This window comes from Sceloporus undulatus, chromosome 4 (assembly GCF_019175285.1).
Source record: "Sceloporus undulatus isolate JIND9_A2432 ecotype Alabama chromosome 4, SceUnd_v1.1, whole genome shotgun sequence".
Lineage (NCBI taxonomy): Eukaryota > Metazoa > Chordata > Lepidosauria > Squamata > Phrynosomatidae > Sceloporus > Sceloporus undulatus.
This window is the reverse complement of record NC_056525.1, coordinates 135467741-135485011: the sequence shown is the minus strand read 5'-3', so window position 1 is coordinate 135485011 and position 17271 is coordinate 135467741. Positions and strand designations below refer to the sequence as shown.

The 17271-nt window shown below is 39.7% G+C and overlaps 1 protein-coding gene across 1 annotated transcript in view; it reads left to right on the top strand.

Moving 5' to 3' along the window:
- The window catches only part of LOC121927764 (protocadherin alpha-C1-like), a 91832-nt gene extending 74807 nt beyond the window's left edge, over positions 1 to 17025 (top strand). The window contains 1 exon segment of the mRNA XM_042461631.1: positions 14743 to 17025. Coding sequence (XP_042317565.1) covers positions 14743 to 15053 — 311 coding nt within the window. The 3' untranslated portion in view covers positions 15054 to 17025.
- The last annotated feature ends 246 nt before the right edge of the window (positions 17026 to 17271 follow it).

Here is a 17271-nt window from a genome sequence, read left to right as displayed (position 1 = left end):
ACAGATGATGCCGAGCCGTATGATGTATGGCTGGTGCCATTACAATGCCGTGCCACCCACACGGGGGCATGTGTATGATGTGTGGGCGTTGCACAGGAAGCGACGTCATAAGGCCTACAATACTGCCCTTACGATGTCCCCAAAAGGAGCTGCTCTAGGCAGCTCCTTTTTTGGTCTGCAGCATTGCCGTGTGGTTTGGTTGCTGCGGCAATGCTGCGGACCAAAATCGGGCGCCTACAGACTGCCCTTTCAGGGTGGTCTGTTCTGCCCCTATATATGTAGAAATCACCAGATAGCCAATACAAAAATTATAATACTTAACTGGAAGCACAACATGGAGAAGCTCAATTCTCTCTGCAAAAGCAAGAAGAGGAGGAGATTATAGCATAGAAAATTAATTTCTTATATCAAAAATGAGAGTAAAACTAAAGAAGCACACTAAATAAATCATTGTGCCAAAATAAATCCTGAAGAAGTTCCCTGTAGAATTTAAAGATCATGTAAAAAAATAGATTTTCACTAATAAGGCAAATTTATTGGGAGCCAGAAGAACTTTGAACCAAAGCCAGGGATATTGTCAAGGGAGAATGTAAAAAGTTCCATTATCTATAGCCAAAAAGAAAGAAAAGCCTCAGTGGGTCATAGATACAACTCTTCAGGGAGTTAAGGCTAGGTGAGAAGCAAAACTAAAATGTGACAGAAATAGGTTCAGAATCCTGAATGCAACTGTTCAGTGGCTTGTGCATAGGTACAGAGAGAACTATTATAATAACCAATCCAAAGATGTAAAAGAAAGGGCAGAACAAAAGGCTTCTACAAAAAAGGTAGAACAAGAAGCTTTTCCTACACAATCCAACAAATAAAAGGGAAATTGAAACCAAGAATGCCAATGCTTTATGACTAACAGGAATGTACTGTATGATCAGGTGTGTTATACTGGTTTGAGCATTGGACTATGACTCTGAAGATCAGGGTTTGATTAGCCATTTGGCCATGGAAACTCACTGAGTGACCTTGGGCAAGTCACACACTCTCAGCCCAGAAAACTCCTTAGGCTTACCTTGAAGGCATACAACAAGAAATTGAACAATTTGAAGGCATATAACATGTATTGCTATATCTACGTGTACACACACACACGTGTGTGTGTGCATATATACATTCATACATACATACACATCCTGTGTATATAGCTATATGAAAATTCTAAATATAGGCGGGTTACAGACTGCCACTTTGCGGTGGTCTGCTGCCGCCACCGCTTGCTCTGTGCAGGAGCCGCAGCAGCCACACCGCGCAGCTCCCGCACGGACCGAAAAAGAAGCTCCAAAATGGAGCTTCTTTAAGTGGCACCTCTATGACGTTGCGAGGCACCAGGGGTGCACTCGCGACGTCATAGACGCCACGACACGTGCGGACGCACAGCATCTGATACGTAAATATGGCGGCGGCCGTGTGGAACGGCCGCCGCCATATTGTACGTACAGAATACGTACTAGGGTTAGGGGGGTGCGGAAGCACCGCCCCTTCCTAACCCTAGTACGTATTCATTACGTACTAAATGGCGGTGTGTAACCCGCCATAGTTTCTTTCTCTATCATAAGGGGCAACTGCATTCAGACAGTGGATGCACGATGCTATTTTATTGTCTTAGCTGTACATACAACAGACATGTAAACTTATCTTCCCCCTTATAAGAAGGGGGTAATGAATGAACAAAGACTGTGTAAGTTACGGCAACAGATGGGTTGTTCCCCAAGGAACCATTCAGTTGTTTACTCACATTCCCACCTCCCTTAGGTAAAGAAAGGAATACAATGCCTGCCTAATATTGTGTGCTAACTGTACTGTGTACAACAGGATCACACAGAGCAGGAAGGGAAGGACATAATCTTATCTGCAACAGGAGAAATAAAACAGGGCGATTTTCAGACTTTCTAAATAAATCCTCTTACTGATATTTCAATTCATTTCATAGATGTTTTTTCATGCAAAGAAACAACCTCAACTGTTTTCAGCCTAAGTGGCTGATCACAGATTCTGCTGTTAGCAATTCCCATGATTACAAAAGCAGTTTTCCAGATGCTGTGCCCATGGAAATTGCAGCCAGCCATATCTACAGTGCCCAGATACCTGCAACTTGCTCGTGTGAGAGAGAAAAATGGCTTGCACTGCTGAAAAAAAGAAAAGAAAATTATCAGCACCATGTCTTCTTTCTCCTCACCTGCACCCTTTGATAGCCAGCTCAAATAGCAAATAGTCTTACTGAAAGGCAATGGAAGATAAGTGGAAGGCATTGAAGAGGCTCATGTGTAGCTTTGATGGTCAAAACACAAAGTGATGTAGTAAATATGGCCTAGCCAGTGGCTATTGGTACTGGCACTTCACCACACTGGAAACCTAGCATTGGACTGGCTATCATTGGTTCTCCTATTGCACTTTTTTGCACTCCAGCTGCCAAATATTAAGCTGTACCCTAGTTCATCATCCTTACAGTGGCCAGTTGGTGGAAGCAGGCCCTCATTTAGCAGAATCATTGAAGGTATACATCTGTATCTATTAATTTTTGCAGATCAGATTGCTACTTAAAAGGCTGTTTCAGAAATTGACAGACCTGCGTTGACACAAGCAAAGCTACGTTATGTCCATATATCATATTTCCACATAACACAATGTTTTTCTCTTATCTGAACTGTTTTAGTCTCTGCATGCTCTTATTTTTAAAACTTTGTTCTGATAACTGTGTTCTAGGAGAAGATAAATTCTGCCATATTTCCCTTAGGAGGAAGCCCCCCTAATTTAGACTAGTCTTCAGTCTATTAAACTGGGGACTAGTCATTATTACAAACATATATTATAGGACTAATTTCATTAATGAATTACCATAAGAGTATATGGTGGTGTCACTGCTGGTGTGGCCCACCATAAATCAAGGGTGCATTAGGAAGCACACCTGAAAAACCTATAATATCCTCATGTACTTTCCTTTAAGTAGCAGGGGACATAGGATCGGTGAATATTCATTTACAGACAGCTACAGTGAGAGATAAAATAATGTCAGGGCTGTTTCAGTGTTTCAGGCAGTGCTCCTCTGCTTTTAATGGGCCGATGACAAGCGAGAATTCAGTGGATTACAGTTTTCCCAGCATGCTAGGAAATGCTTCATCTCCTGAATTTCTTTTAATGACACAGCAGTAAAAATCTTGGCACTGTTGTTGGTTTTGCATTGCTTATATTCTGCACTTGTTTTGGACTAAATACAGTGTTAGCCCCAACTAGAGTCAGACTATTCAAATTTATTTTATTTTATAGCTCACCTTTCTCACCCGAGGTGGCTTCCATCAGGTTTAAAACAAAGTACAGTCATCCCTCCATATTTGTGGCTTTGATATTTGCGGATTTGATTATTATGTTCTCTTTAGGACTGTCTAGGTCCTCCAGTGCAACTCTGTGGTCAACTTTAACTAAACGTTGCACTGAAAGACCATTTGTAGTTACTCCAGTGCCATTCTATGGTCAGTGTATTTTGGGCATTGGCCACAGAGTTGCACTGGAGGACTTAGAGATTCCTAGAGAGGTGTCCTCTCAGGTAAAAACAGTGTTTTTGTTATTTGCGGTTTTTACATATTCACGGGGGTCTTGTTCCCCTAACCCTAGGGAATATGGAGGGACAACTGTACACTGAAAATGTATTTCATACAATTAAAAACAACAACAGCATAACAAACTCAATTAAAAATATTCTTCTGCACAGTAACTTAAAAGTTAAAGGCCACCCTAAATAATAATAATAATAATAATAATAATAATAATAATAATAATAATAATAATAATAGGCTGCTTCAGGCAGTGGCTGCTGCTGCTCCCCATTTTCCCCCCAGTTTAGGACTAAATGTGACTTCCAACAGATTTAAACAAGCTTAGTTAAAAACCACAGTATATAAAATTTAAACAGCAATTAAACCCTCATATAAATTTAAAATGAGATAAAAATACATTAATATAACAAAAAAATCAGCATATTATACATTAAAGAAATCTTTTTCTCCACATAATAATTCCTCTGCAGTATACTTCTACAGCAGGGAGAAAACAACTGTAGCTCTTTACCCTCTCATACAAGGATGAAATAGTTGAGGATTTACATTCCTAATCGCCTTTGGCAGTTCTTGCTAATTCTGATGGGAATTGTAGTCCAAAAAGAGACCACACATTGCCCATCCATAGTAAAGATGAAACGGTAAGGCTGAAAGTGTGCATGGGAATGGCTAAGATCTGAAGAACAATCACAATTTTGGAGAGGTATCTAGAGAAGAGTTTGTTGTTTTAAATGTGGAGAATATCAGGCATTGCAGAGAAGGCTGCTGATTTTGTGTTACAAACCAAATCTGTCTTGAGTGCTCAGCATCATTTCTAAGATGGTAAAATGGACCCCTGTTAGCTTTTTCTAAACTGGAATGAATCCTCTCTTTTCACAAATAGACCACGGTGTCAAAAATGGCAGAATATTGGAATGGCAACTGGAGAAATTTCATTTGCTAAATTTCTGTGTGTATCAGGCTGCTACTAAAGGAGCAGAAGCAGGGCTAGAACATTGTTGGCAATCCTTATTGCTATAAGTACAGGAATATGCAATGGTAGTTATTTTGGATTAATGAACTATAATTAAGAATTTTATAGGATCACGCAAACATTATGACTAATTTTACTCTTTCTTACATATTGCAATTGCCTTAGCATAGGCTATAATCCTGTGCGCATTTACAGTGGGAATAGATCCCACTGAACTCAAAAGCATTTCTTTTATGAGTGGAGAGATGAACTAGATTTCCTTGCCAAAGGATGACACATGAAGTAACCTGTACAAGCAGTGAACTGTCTTGAAGGAGGAGTTGCCTGTTGCATCTCTTTATCGTATGAATAACGTAAACCAATGCAGAGAGCGAGGCTTGGACTATTGATTCCTGCTTAAGATAAACAAATTGTTCTTTAAAGCTGGGGCTAGCAGGATGTGATACGAATTTTTCAGCCTCCCTCTCATCCTTTGCTGTCAGTTCCGATATTTATTATTGTTCTTGATGAGCAACAGCAAAAGACTGCATGGATGTTTTAATACAGAAAAGGCTTAGTGCATTCAGAATACTTGCAGAGAGCATAGGACACAACACACACACTTGTTTCTCAGCAAGCATGCAATATTTTGCGCTCTGCTAGCTGTTCCAGAATTAGTCTGCAGAATGTAGGACTCCTCTGTAGCTGTGAATATTCATCATGCCAGCCAGAGGGGAAAGCAGCAGTCAGCATAGCATAAACAAAGGCAGGAGAGAGGAGAAATTGGGTTCAGTCTGCAATTTTTTGCCCACGTTCCTTGCACTCTTTCTGGTTCTTTTTTTTTAAATGCATGTTTGTAGTAATGAAATTATTTTACACTGACCCTTACTCATGATTTTAATATATGTAGTATTTATTCATACTTTGGATAATGGCTTAAACAATTGATGCATCAGAAATATGTCTCTTTAAATGTGGTTTAGGTAAAAGCTTTTGTCTGAATGGCATCTTAAAAGCACCAGGTGTCATAAGTCCTTAGGAAGGAAGGAGGGAAGGGATGAAATGATGAATGCCATATGAACTTGTGACTGTCTGGATTAAATGTGCCACACAAAGATAAAAATGTTTCTGCTGGGAAAAGGAGGAACATGGTAAAAGCCTGTACTGTCTCAGTCCTTGAAATGCTCTTGCATTTTAAAACCGTTTCTCTTCTAATGACAGAGATTTATTAAAGAAAAGCAACAGAGGTATATGAGGCAAAGACAAAGCATGGTGCTGGCAATATAGTTTTCATTATGTAGAGTGAGCCCCACCTGTTCCTAGGAAATGACAGATTGCAACCTTTGAGCTCTATGGAGACTACAAGAGCTTGTACATGTCACCATCCTCCTCCTTCCCCCTCCTCCCATACCCAGAAAGAGATTCTGTCAGTAAAAAGAGGTGGAGGAAGAAAAACACTCTTTCTGGCATTGCTGCCAAAGCCCTGAATAGCTGACTGAGTGGCACTTCACTTTGAGTTCAATAAGCAACCATCTTGTCTGCCTGTTGAGCCGTCTCAATTCTAGGCTATTTTTACCTGTCACTCTGTATGGTCAGCTTTGTTCTATTAGGCTTCATTTAAAATGGATTACAAGCAAAAACCATTTTCACTAGCTGAATGAGGTTACAGACTGGGGGGAAAAAAAGAATCTTATAATGAGGGCAAGTTGGGTAGAAAACTTCCATTATTCTATGCCAAGGATATTTATGTGGGCAGAATCCCACAAGTGGGTAGTTCTTCTTCACTTACCCCATGGAAATGAACAGGATAGGGCCATAGTGTCAGATCCTGCTCTGGGATTATATTAACTGGACTCAGGGTCCAAATTTAGATTAGGTCTTGCACATTTCAAGCAAGCTTTAAAAAAAAAAATAACCCAAACGCAATTAATTGTATATTGTTGGACATTTTAAAATTAAAATGAAATAATGTACATCCATGTAAAAATAACATACACATCCATATTCAATTTAATTCAGTTAAATTAATACACTAAGTAAAATTCTGTAGTCTGAATTTATAGTTGGACACCTTATGGAATTTGGATGTTAACTTCTCTTATAGTAAGACATTCTGGCACCTTCTGCCCCAACACTCAGAGTCAAGAGTATCCAGAGGTCTTTTATGATGCACCTGTGGCTGGTGGAAACAAAATTTCCAGCATATTCACCAAAGAACCATTTGCCATCTCCAGTGAGCTCTCTTGCTACCAGAAGTAGGAGAAGATACACAATTACCCCCAAATCACCACCATCTGCATCATCAACTGCCACCTTCATCAGCATCGCAACTCCCACAGCTCACGTTCTGTCTTGGTTTGCAGATGGCCTCTCCATTGAGTCCACCTGCCCTCTGTTCCTGAGGCAGTCTTCAGAGGTGGGTTACTATGTCACCCAGTTAGCTAAGTTTCATCTGGTTTCTAGACATGCCAATTGGTGTCCATTTGTTGTTGGTTTTTTAATTATTCAAACACAAACAGGTTTCTTAATATAAAACAAACATATACAGTTAGACCATTACATTACCAAACAAACCCTTATCTACTTCTACATCTACAAAAAAAACCCTACACACTGCTACTATATTAACTTATAAGGACAGGGGTTAACAAATGACTTCTAACTTATCTGTTCATGGTATCAACTAACTCTACTAATTCTAATTCTGATTCTACTTCTCCGACCTTGTCTATGAAAAATAATAATGAAAAATTAACTAAATTCTAATAGTAATGTTAATTGTTAATAAGTGACACACTACAATCAATGGCATTCTGCAAATCTTAAACTGCCCATTTCTTATTGCAATAATTGATCACTAATTTCCGTTCATCTTTGAAAAACTCTATAGTTCCCACTCTTATAAGATTAGTCAACTTATCAATTTCTGCAAATTCATTAAGCTTTATAAACCATTCTTCTTGAAAAGGAATGACCAAGTCTTTCCAGTGTTTTGCATACAACTGTCTGGCTCATGTTATCATGTATTGTATGATCTTCCTAGTCTTTTTTCCATTTGTTCTTCCAGAGGTCCAAGCAGGGAAAAAAAAGTCAGATTTCAGTTTTCAGTTGAATTTAAAATTTTAATATTTTAATATATCTTTCATCATTTTGTGCATTTGAATCCAGATTATTTATTTATTTGGTCTTTCATAAGTCTACCACATGTGATAAAAGGTTCCTGAGTTTTCAGCACACATTAGAAATATCCTTATACATCTTGGAAAACTTTTCTGGAGTTAAATACCAGTGATACAGCATCTTATACAATTTTTCTTTTAAATCATGACTCAAAGTACATTTCAAACCCTTTCCCCACATACTTCCCCATTGATCCATCTGTTTATTGTAACCAATATACTGTGCCGATTTGACTATACATAGTGGAAGATGAGGGAAAATGGAGGGTGGGAAAGGAGGATGAGCTATGCAAGTGGGGGACTGCAAGGAAAAAGACATGGTGAAGATGCAAATTGAGGCAAGAGAGGGAAAGGAGGGAAATGGTAAGAGATTCAGTGGTGGGGTGGAAGAAGCAAGAGAGGGAGGCATAAGGTGACAGAAAATGCCACAGAGAGAGAGAGAGAGAGAGAGAGAGAGAGAGAGAGGAGTGGTGGCAAAGATGAGAAGGGAAGGTAGGAGACAGAAGTGGTCTTCTGGTCACTTCTCCCAGCAACTTCTGACAAGGGGTGGCGGCCTACAGTGGGTAATGTAAGAAAAATTAGGCTCCATCTACTCAAGCATTTACTGAACACATAGGGGAAACAAATTAGGGGGGCTGTAAAAAGTTGGCACATTGGGAAGAAAATTCTCTCCAGCCCTTTCTTGATGTAGGGTTGCCGGATCGGACCTTTTAAGCTTCTGGCAGGCAGCCAAAACAGTGCTGCTTTGCATGGCGTTCAGGGTTTGAAACTGCTGTTTTAACTGTTTCAAAAGTGGATTCTAGGATTGATTTTAGACTGTTTTTAGGAGTTTTAAAGAATTTTTTAATGCATTTTGGAAAAGTGTATTTTTTAACTGCTTTAGGTCCCCCCGTGGGCTGGGAGTTGATAAAGAAATACTATAAAATAAACAAATAAACAACTAAACAAACTTCAAACCATAATATATCTCAGAGTAGGACAAAGTAACACAACACACCATTAACTGTGAGAAATATACCTATCCTCCCTCATCTTCCAAATCCTGACTTTGATCTTGGCTGTTTCATGTGACACTGGGGATGTTCCCACTAGGTGAAAACCCGCATTCTGAATCAAATCCAAGGAGTGGCATTCCTATTAGGATCCGATTTAAACCTAGAACGGTTCTAGAGCAACCCGCAATCGTCCCCACTACAAATCGAATCGTAGAGCGGGATAAAAATTTAAATCGAGTTTTCCTCATTTAACACGTGTTAAAAAAACACTAGGGTCCGACCTACGTTTTTCCATTGATTCGAGTTAGGAACCGGAGTATTTAAATAGGAACAACAGCCTTTGAATTGGATGGGAGGAGCGGACTGCGATGGGGGCTGTCCTTGGGGGAGTTGCCCTTTCTGTCCCCATCCGTCGTGGCTGTCGCCATTTTTGCTTCCCTCACCCCTTTGTCTGCTGTGGTCTTTCAATAAGAGATAAGGATTATTTTTATTTTTTATTTTAATGGTTTACAGGCGCTTAATCTCTTCAGCGCTTTAAGCGCATGAAGTCCCGGCTGCTCAAGCGCCTGCATCTGCCAAAGGACTACAAGGCTTCCCCCGGTGGATTGCAACCTCCCCTCTGTGTGGGGAGAGCCCATTTCTAACGGAGGAGAGGCAGGAAGGGAAGGCTCCTCGCGAGGAGGCATCTGATCTCGCCCAGGCAGGGAAGGGCTCTGATCAATGGGGGGGGGGGGGGGATAGAGCCTTTCTCCCCAAATGGAATCTGCCTTCTCCTCCAACCCTGGAAAGAGAATCTTTGGGAAGAGTGCTCCCTCCCTGCTTTTCCAGCAGCCTCCTTCATTGATCTCTGTGCTCTCTGAAGGGATTCTCCCATAGTTCCTCTGGAAAGAGCTTGGGTTCCTCTAATTCGCTTTGCCAGAAGCCTCTCCCATTGATCTCTGGGCTCTCTGAAGGGATTCTCCCTGGCTGTCTTGGGAGACAGGATGCTGCCCTCCAAAACCTATCCCATAGTTCCTCTGGAAAGAGCTTCGCTTTGCCAGAAGCCTCTCCCATTGATCTCTGGGCTCTCTGAAGGGATTCTCCCTGGCTGTCAATGAAATGGAAACGATGCCAAAAGATAAATCGCTTCCAAATATTCCGGATTAACGTTACGTCATTCTGACGTACTATTGATTGACAGCTCCAAATAAGGTATGGAGGAGAAGAATCGCTTTATTTAAACACCGATTTCATGTCAAGTAGGAACGCTTGCAGGTAAAAACTTCGATTTAAATAACCAGATGGGAACGATGAATAAAGCGATTCGGATAGCGGGATGAGAACAGTGTTATTTTGAATCGATTTTATTAAAAACGTTGTATTTTAAATTGTTTCAAATGGAATTTGGAAAGAATTTATCAAGAACGTACTGAGAAAAGAAGATGGAGATTACCTCCACAAGAGGAACTGAGATTTTGGATGGAATATAAGGGTGAAAATGGATCTGGGGGAGGGGAGCACTGAGGTGGTATATTAAAGATATTTAGACAAATTGTAATAGAATGTAGGAGATACACACACACACACACACACACAGAGGGAGGGAGGGAGGGAGAATTATGTATTGTATATTAATGTATGGATGAATAAATTTTAATAATATATATATTTTTAAAATAAATAGTACAGAGTACCTTGTGCCATTTTAAAAGGTAAATTGTTGCAGCATCTACCTTCCCTTACTCTGGACATGTTGAGGCCATAAAGAATTGCTTGTGGGCCTCACATGGCCGCAAGGTTGCACTTTACCCACCCTGGTTTAGTATAACTGTGAAGCTTTACTGGCCTGCCTCTCATCGCGAAAGGAATTACAATAGAAAGACTACAGAATCATGACTAATTATAATGTGCAGTGAGATAATCTGGATGGCAAACGTACCACAGAATGGGTACATAAATTCTGGGAAACGGTGACTCCCTCTGATGATAATGCCTTGCATGGATGCTTCATCATCACCCCCATCACAACCGCACTACTCCCGTTTAGAGGAAGAAGAGCTGTGGAGTGTACTCGGGGCTTAAACAGACGGCCCTAAAGAGGTGACATCATGCTGCCCTTTTGAGCACCGGATTGGGGCCACAGCAACCGCACGCTGCGGCCCCGATTCAACGTTTTTCTGGGCCAAAAAGAAGTAGCAAAATGCAGCTTCTTGTTGGCCCAGAAAAAGGGCACCCTTTTCGACACTCATTTGGCATGTGGATTGTAGTTGTTGTGCAGCTGGAGCGCTGCAACACTGCCCGCTGTCTGATCGGGTGGGCGGCATGACAGCTGTCAGGACATGAGGTGGGCAGCCACCACACACCCACTCCACCCTGATGCCAGCCCTTTTGGCCAGTCTTTTTAACCTCTCAGTTGGTCCTGGTGGCAGAGACCTAACTTTGCAAAGAAACAATATTCCAAGGAGTAAAATGAAGAAACAGAGATCCTGAGGTTTACTCATTGTTGCACATAATGCTCGGATGGGGAGAAACAGTTCTAGCCCATGGTTTACATTCCCATTGTTTTCCTATTCTGCTGCTTGTCCTTTCACTTAGCATTTCATTTTGATGCTGTTCAGACTCAGAAAATCTATGGATCTAGGTCAGGATTGCTGGTTAGAAAGGCTATGAACACATGCACTCTTATCTGACAGACGGAATAAACTTAGTATTCAAACCATAACTGTTTTCATTTTGTACAGCATTAGAAAGGATTGATTGAATCATGATTTGTATTATGTCAAGAAATGTAACATTCAGCTGTGTGATTTATTATTCCCAGAAAGTGAGAGGGATACGCAATCTGCAGTCAGAAATATTTAATTATGTTAAAGTGACGACTGAAGATATATGACAGAACCTTGTGTGTTTAAGTGACTTCTGGAACATTTGAGTCACAATCACACACAAAACCAAGCACTAACAAAGTAAAGTAAGGTTTTTATATGACCTACTGTGCAAAACATTAGATAACGTAACTTGAAATTATCCCCCCAACAAGACAATTCATAATTAAGGTGCAGAAAATAAGTTTTATTTGTATCAAAATAAGTCTTTAACAAATTTTTTTCATATTAGAAATATATTATGAGTCAACTATTCAGATCTATCTTTTTGTCAGCCATAAAGGAAAATAATTTTGATCATGTATTAGTAAAATCTTTATTTTCAAAAACTTACTGACTCAGAAAAAATGTTACACTGTTTTCTGATTAAACAAAAAGATCCAAGCAAACTCATTTCCTGTCAACACATACAGAATAATGGACCTACCCATTAGGCAAAGTGCCCAATGCATGTTTACTGATACGTCCCATTGTTCAGTGTCACTTATGCTCTAGTAACTTAGTGCTGAGAGCAGAAATGTTAAGGCCAAAAACATTTAGCTGGGTAAGCAACCTGACGTCACTGGGACTTACTTTTGAGTAGACATGCTTGGTAAATTGGACTGGTAGTGTGTGAATATTTTCTTATTATTTAAATTACGCCCATATACAGAGGTATGTGTAATAAGAACTGTAAAATTGCATACAAGGTGAGGAGTTTATTGCCTCTAAGAACTGCTATTTGTCCTATGAGGCAATTCCTCCTGCTGTTAATTTCGGCTTTCTCCAAAGAGCAAGGGGCAGCTCATGGGATAGGGGGGTATATTTTTGTCAGCATCATGGCTTGGCACCCCTTCCCCATGTCTCATGGTTTTCATGTCAGTGGTTTCCTCCACTGTGGCTGCTATTTGAATTACATGCAGAACTAATACAGTTGCCCCTCCATTTTCATGGATTTGAAATCCACGCCCTTCACATATCCACAGGGGGCAAACGGAGGGGGACTAAATGGGGCATGCGCCACCATTCAAGCCAATGGGGCTTGAATATCAGCAAGTTTGCATTTTCACAGGGAGGTCCGGAACAGATCCTCTGCAAAAATGGAGGGCTGACTGCAGTATATGTTACATTTAACATTACATTATTTAAACAATACATTATTTAATATATGTCTGAGCCCTTATCTTCTGTGTGGCTTAGAGTTTCTGGTGCTTTCTTCATTGTGCAGGAAAGTGCAGGAATGAGCACACTGCAGAGGTTTCCATGACATGAAGTTCATGTGAGAAAAATGTTCTTTCTGTGACCAGTGATGCTTTTGCTTTGGCTTCCTCCATTAGCTGTGGCTAATGAGTAGATGCCCTTTAATTTGTTGGTTCCATGACTTGTTAGAGAAAGCCAAAGTGGTGTAGGGGTTTTAGTGTTGGTTTATGACTCTTAAGACCGGTGTTTGAATCTCTGCTCGCCATGGAAGTCCAGTGGCTGATCTTCATCAAGTCACACTCTTTTAGTCTCAGAGGGCAGTAATGGCAAACTCCCTCTGGAGAAACCTGCTAAGAAAACCCTGTGATAGGTTTTCCCTCGGGCAGTGATGGCAAACATTTTACAGAATGAGTGCCCAAACTGCAACCCAAAACCTGCTTATTTATCATAAAGTGCCATTTCCCTCAGACTTTCTAGTAACAAACTCTGGCGAACTCTGTGCCGAGGTGATGGCGTGTGTGCCCACAGAGAGGGCTCTGAGGCCACTTCTGGTGGCATTCGTGCCATAGGTTCGCCACCACTACCCTAGGGTCACATAAGTCAGAAATGACTTGAAGGTGTATAACAGCAGCAGCAGCAACAACAACAAATGGCTTATTGAGAGTGATATATCGGCTATTTCAGTTGAAGTTGTATGATTTCATGTCATTTCTGACTTATGGTGACCCTATGGCTATGGGGTTTTCTTGGCAAGATTTGTTCAGAGGTTTGTCCTTGCCTTCACCTGAGGCATAGGACAAATGGCTTGCCCAGGGGCACACAATAGACTTTATGGAATCGAACCCTGGTCTCCAGAGTCATAGTACAACACTCAAAACCACTATGCCATGCCAGCTCTCAGCTATTTCAGTAGACTAGCCAATTGTTCTAGCACCCAACTGTTGTTTTATTCTGTGTCTGATACTTTCTTGAAATAGGACATGTGGTTGCATTTTTGTTTTCAAACTTACACATTCTATTTTTTTGAAATAAAGTTTTTATTATTAAAAACAGTAAAAACATATTGACATAACAATACAACAACAACAAAGACTATTCGAAAACATATATGTACAAACATTTAAACATAAAATAACTTCCTCTCCTTTATCCTGAATATCTCAACCGTAGATTCTATTTCTTCATATATATTTCAGCTTTCCAAATTTAGTTATATCTTTATGAAATAGATTAACTTTTGTTGATATTTAAGATCCATTCATAAAACAAATGTATTTTTCTTTTATATCCTATTATTTGAACCACACTGTGATTTTTAGCCCTGTTGCCATTCATTTAGACTATGACCGTAGTTATATTAAACAAAATTGTTACCCTTTGCATTATGTTTGAAAGTTTGAAACTTACATATTTTAGAAGTACTGCTTTGAAAGGCAGTAGTGTTAATCTTTGTGAGGAAGACGAAGTGATTTAAAAATGCAACTATTTTCATATAACCTTCCGTGGAATGGATCTTACTGTGAAGGTACTAGAAGTCCATTTAGTGTGAAATTAGGTACTTATCTCTATGTCCCTGGAGACAGAGAAAACTTTAAAAAATATTTTTATATGTGTGTAATATTCCAATTGTGACAATGCACTATAAAGATACTACCATATTTTCATCTTTTTCCTTTACTGAAATGGTTGCCATCCCCAAATCATATGGAATTTGGCTTCTATTATAATGTCTTGGCATTCTGATTTGAAATCCCCTTCACTTTAATTTTTCAGTGTTTTGAAAGGACATCAAATATTTATTTTTAAATTAGAGAGAACAAATCCTTTCTGGAGGAATCTGCATGTAATGCATGTGATGTTATTGTTGACTCTTATATGAGAAGAGCCCAAGTTCATGGTGCTACGTGCTACAGGTCCATTGTTTGTGTACTACTAGTGCCATAGGATTTTAATGTTTGCTCTGACTTTTTCCAGAACCTGAAGCTGGTGAGGTGTCCCCTCCAGTTGGAGCTGGTGTGAACAGCAACAGCTGGACCTTTAAATACGGACCTGGCAACTCCAAGCAGCCTGGTCCCGGTGAGTTGCCAGACAAATTCATTATCCCAGGATCTCCTGCAATCATCTCCATTCGTCAGGACCCACCAAACAGCCAAACTGACAAAAGTGACTTCATAACCTTTGGCAAGAAGGAGGAGACCAAGAAAAAGAAGAAAAAGAAGAAGGGAAACAAGGCTCAGGAGAAAAAAGAAAAGGGCAACAGCACCACTGACAACAGTGACCAGTGAGGGGTTTATACTGAACAATCTACTTAGCCAATTTTTGTAATCTTGGAAGATTTCTCCTATGTAGCAACTCCCAGCTTCTTCCTACTGTTAACCAATTTCCTGTATGTGCAAGACTTCAAAAATCTGCAGGGAATTCACAATGTCTGTCTAGATTGCTTAACAGGTTTTGTCTTGAAAGCTTTATTAAGCCTGGTGTTAACTCTTTTTCTCCACTCTGGCTTGTTTTCAGAATCTAAAAAGCAGACACAAGTTTCTTTTCTCCTACGCTGAAAAGGAGACTCTTCACAATACAGCCAGTGCGAGGTTGGACGCTTTGCATTGTGGTTCCTGTGATCCTGTTCTGATGACACTTATGGGAGGGGGGAGTGAAACATTTTTTGGTATTGTGCACCCTGTATCTGATTGGAAACTCTTGTGTGCTGATTAATGGCTAGATGATGCGAAATCAGATTAATACAATGCAAGAAGAGTTTGTAAAACACGAACAAAGTTTCTTGTGAAATTAACGTGCAATGCTGTGTGGCCTGGGCAACTATCTTTAAAATTGCAATTAGACTTTTCGTAATCCATCAAATCTAGTGTGTAGTATGCTGGAGCTTTTATATATTTTATATACACACTCCAGCAAAATAATAATAATAATAATAATAAATACTCACTCAGATGATTCTTATGAGATACTATAAAGTATATCTTCTTCAAGCCATTGGCCATATTGCCACAGTAAGGCCTTTGTTCTCCTAGCAAGGATGTCCCTCAGGGAACGTCTGCATGGCAGCCTCCCACACTCTTGACTCAGTGCTGGGGTGTGAGAAATTATCTCTTATATATATATATATAAAGGAACTTTGCAGGAGTGGGGATTCCCATACTCACGTCTTGTATTCAGCTATGTAGACAGAACTGGTCATGCAACCCAGACCTTGGCATGCATGTACTGCAGGGAGTTGGATGTCCATCCAAGGCACATCCGATGCCTTTTGAAACCACTGTGCAGACATGCCCTCAGAGTTTAACAAGGGAAGGAAGGGCTGACATCTCAGGAATGTAACTGACTGTGATGTTTCCTTTATGTCCTTGTTTCCACTCTATTTAACATTCTTTTGCACATAATGTCTCTGAAAAGGTCAGAGTATTTTCCATAACACATATGCAAAAGTAAGGACAAAAAAGAAGAAAGAAAACAAAGAAACCTGATCTATGCTATTTGTGATTTGATATCTTTATTTATAAAGGGAATATAGCTGTAAATCAAAAATAAATAAATAAATATGATGTCCTTTAACCCAAACAGAAGTCAATTTACAGCTATTAGAAAATATAACTGCTGCTATTGAAGTGCTTTAAAAAATGCCTGAAACATCTGTATTATATCTGCCAATCACAGCTTTATTCTGTCAGGTCACTGGTTTGGGGGAGGGGGGTCTGCCTCTTGCATGCATTAAGAAATACAAGATTTTCTCTTTCTCTTTTTGCATTACTTATTCTGCACTTTGAGTACACAACATTTGTAAACCAATTTTCATCAGAGGAAGCTGAAGCAAACCCTTTCTCACACAAGCAGATCTACTAACCTGCTAGCTCTGTGCAGTGTCTTGGTGTTATTATCTCCCACATGACCTCCTTGGGTTTTAGTTTGACTTGTCAATGCGTTTATAAATTTATGACCCTACAACTATCACTCATTATGTAAAACTCAAGTACTGTATGTATGCTATATGCTCTTATAAGTATCCTGAAATATTTATTCTGTGCTTGTGTATGTGAATGTCAATGAAACTATTACCTAGCGTGGACATTAAGCTTTACTGTTGAATGTAAATCCATCATTATTATTTTTTTGTACGCTTGTGAACAAGTGGAGTAGTGTTAATATTTTTAAGCACTGTTAGTTACCAGTTTTTGTGTATGAATTGAAACACAAGTAAAATATCTTTCTTAAATCAATAAATCAGCAAATCACAGGATCTTATTTCAGAGGTGGGTGAGTTATGAAGTACACAGTTTTTGCCTCTCATAAATGCATAGCTGATATAGGGACTAGAACCTGTACAGGATTCAGACTATTATATGTATTAAATTGCATATAGCATGTGTGAAGAAATGCTCTCAAATGTTTAAACCATGTTTTTCTCCACAGAATAAAGCTGGAATTCAAAGTAGACATTCCAACTGCCCTATTTACTAGGGACAACTGCTGATTTGCACCCTCTTCAAA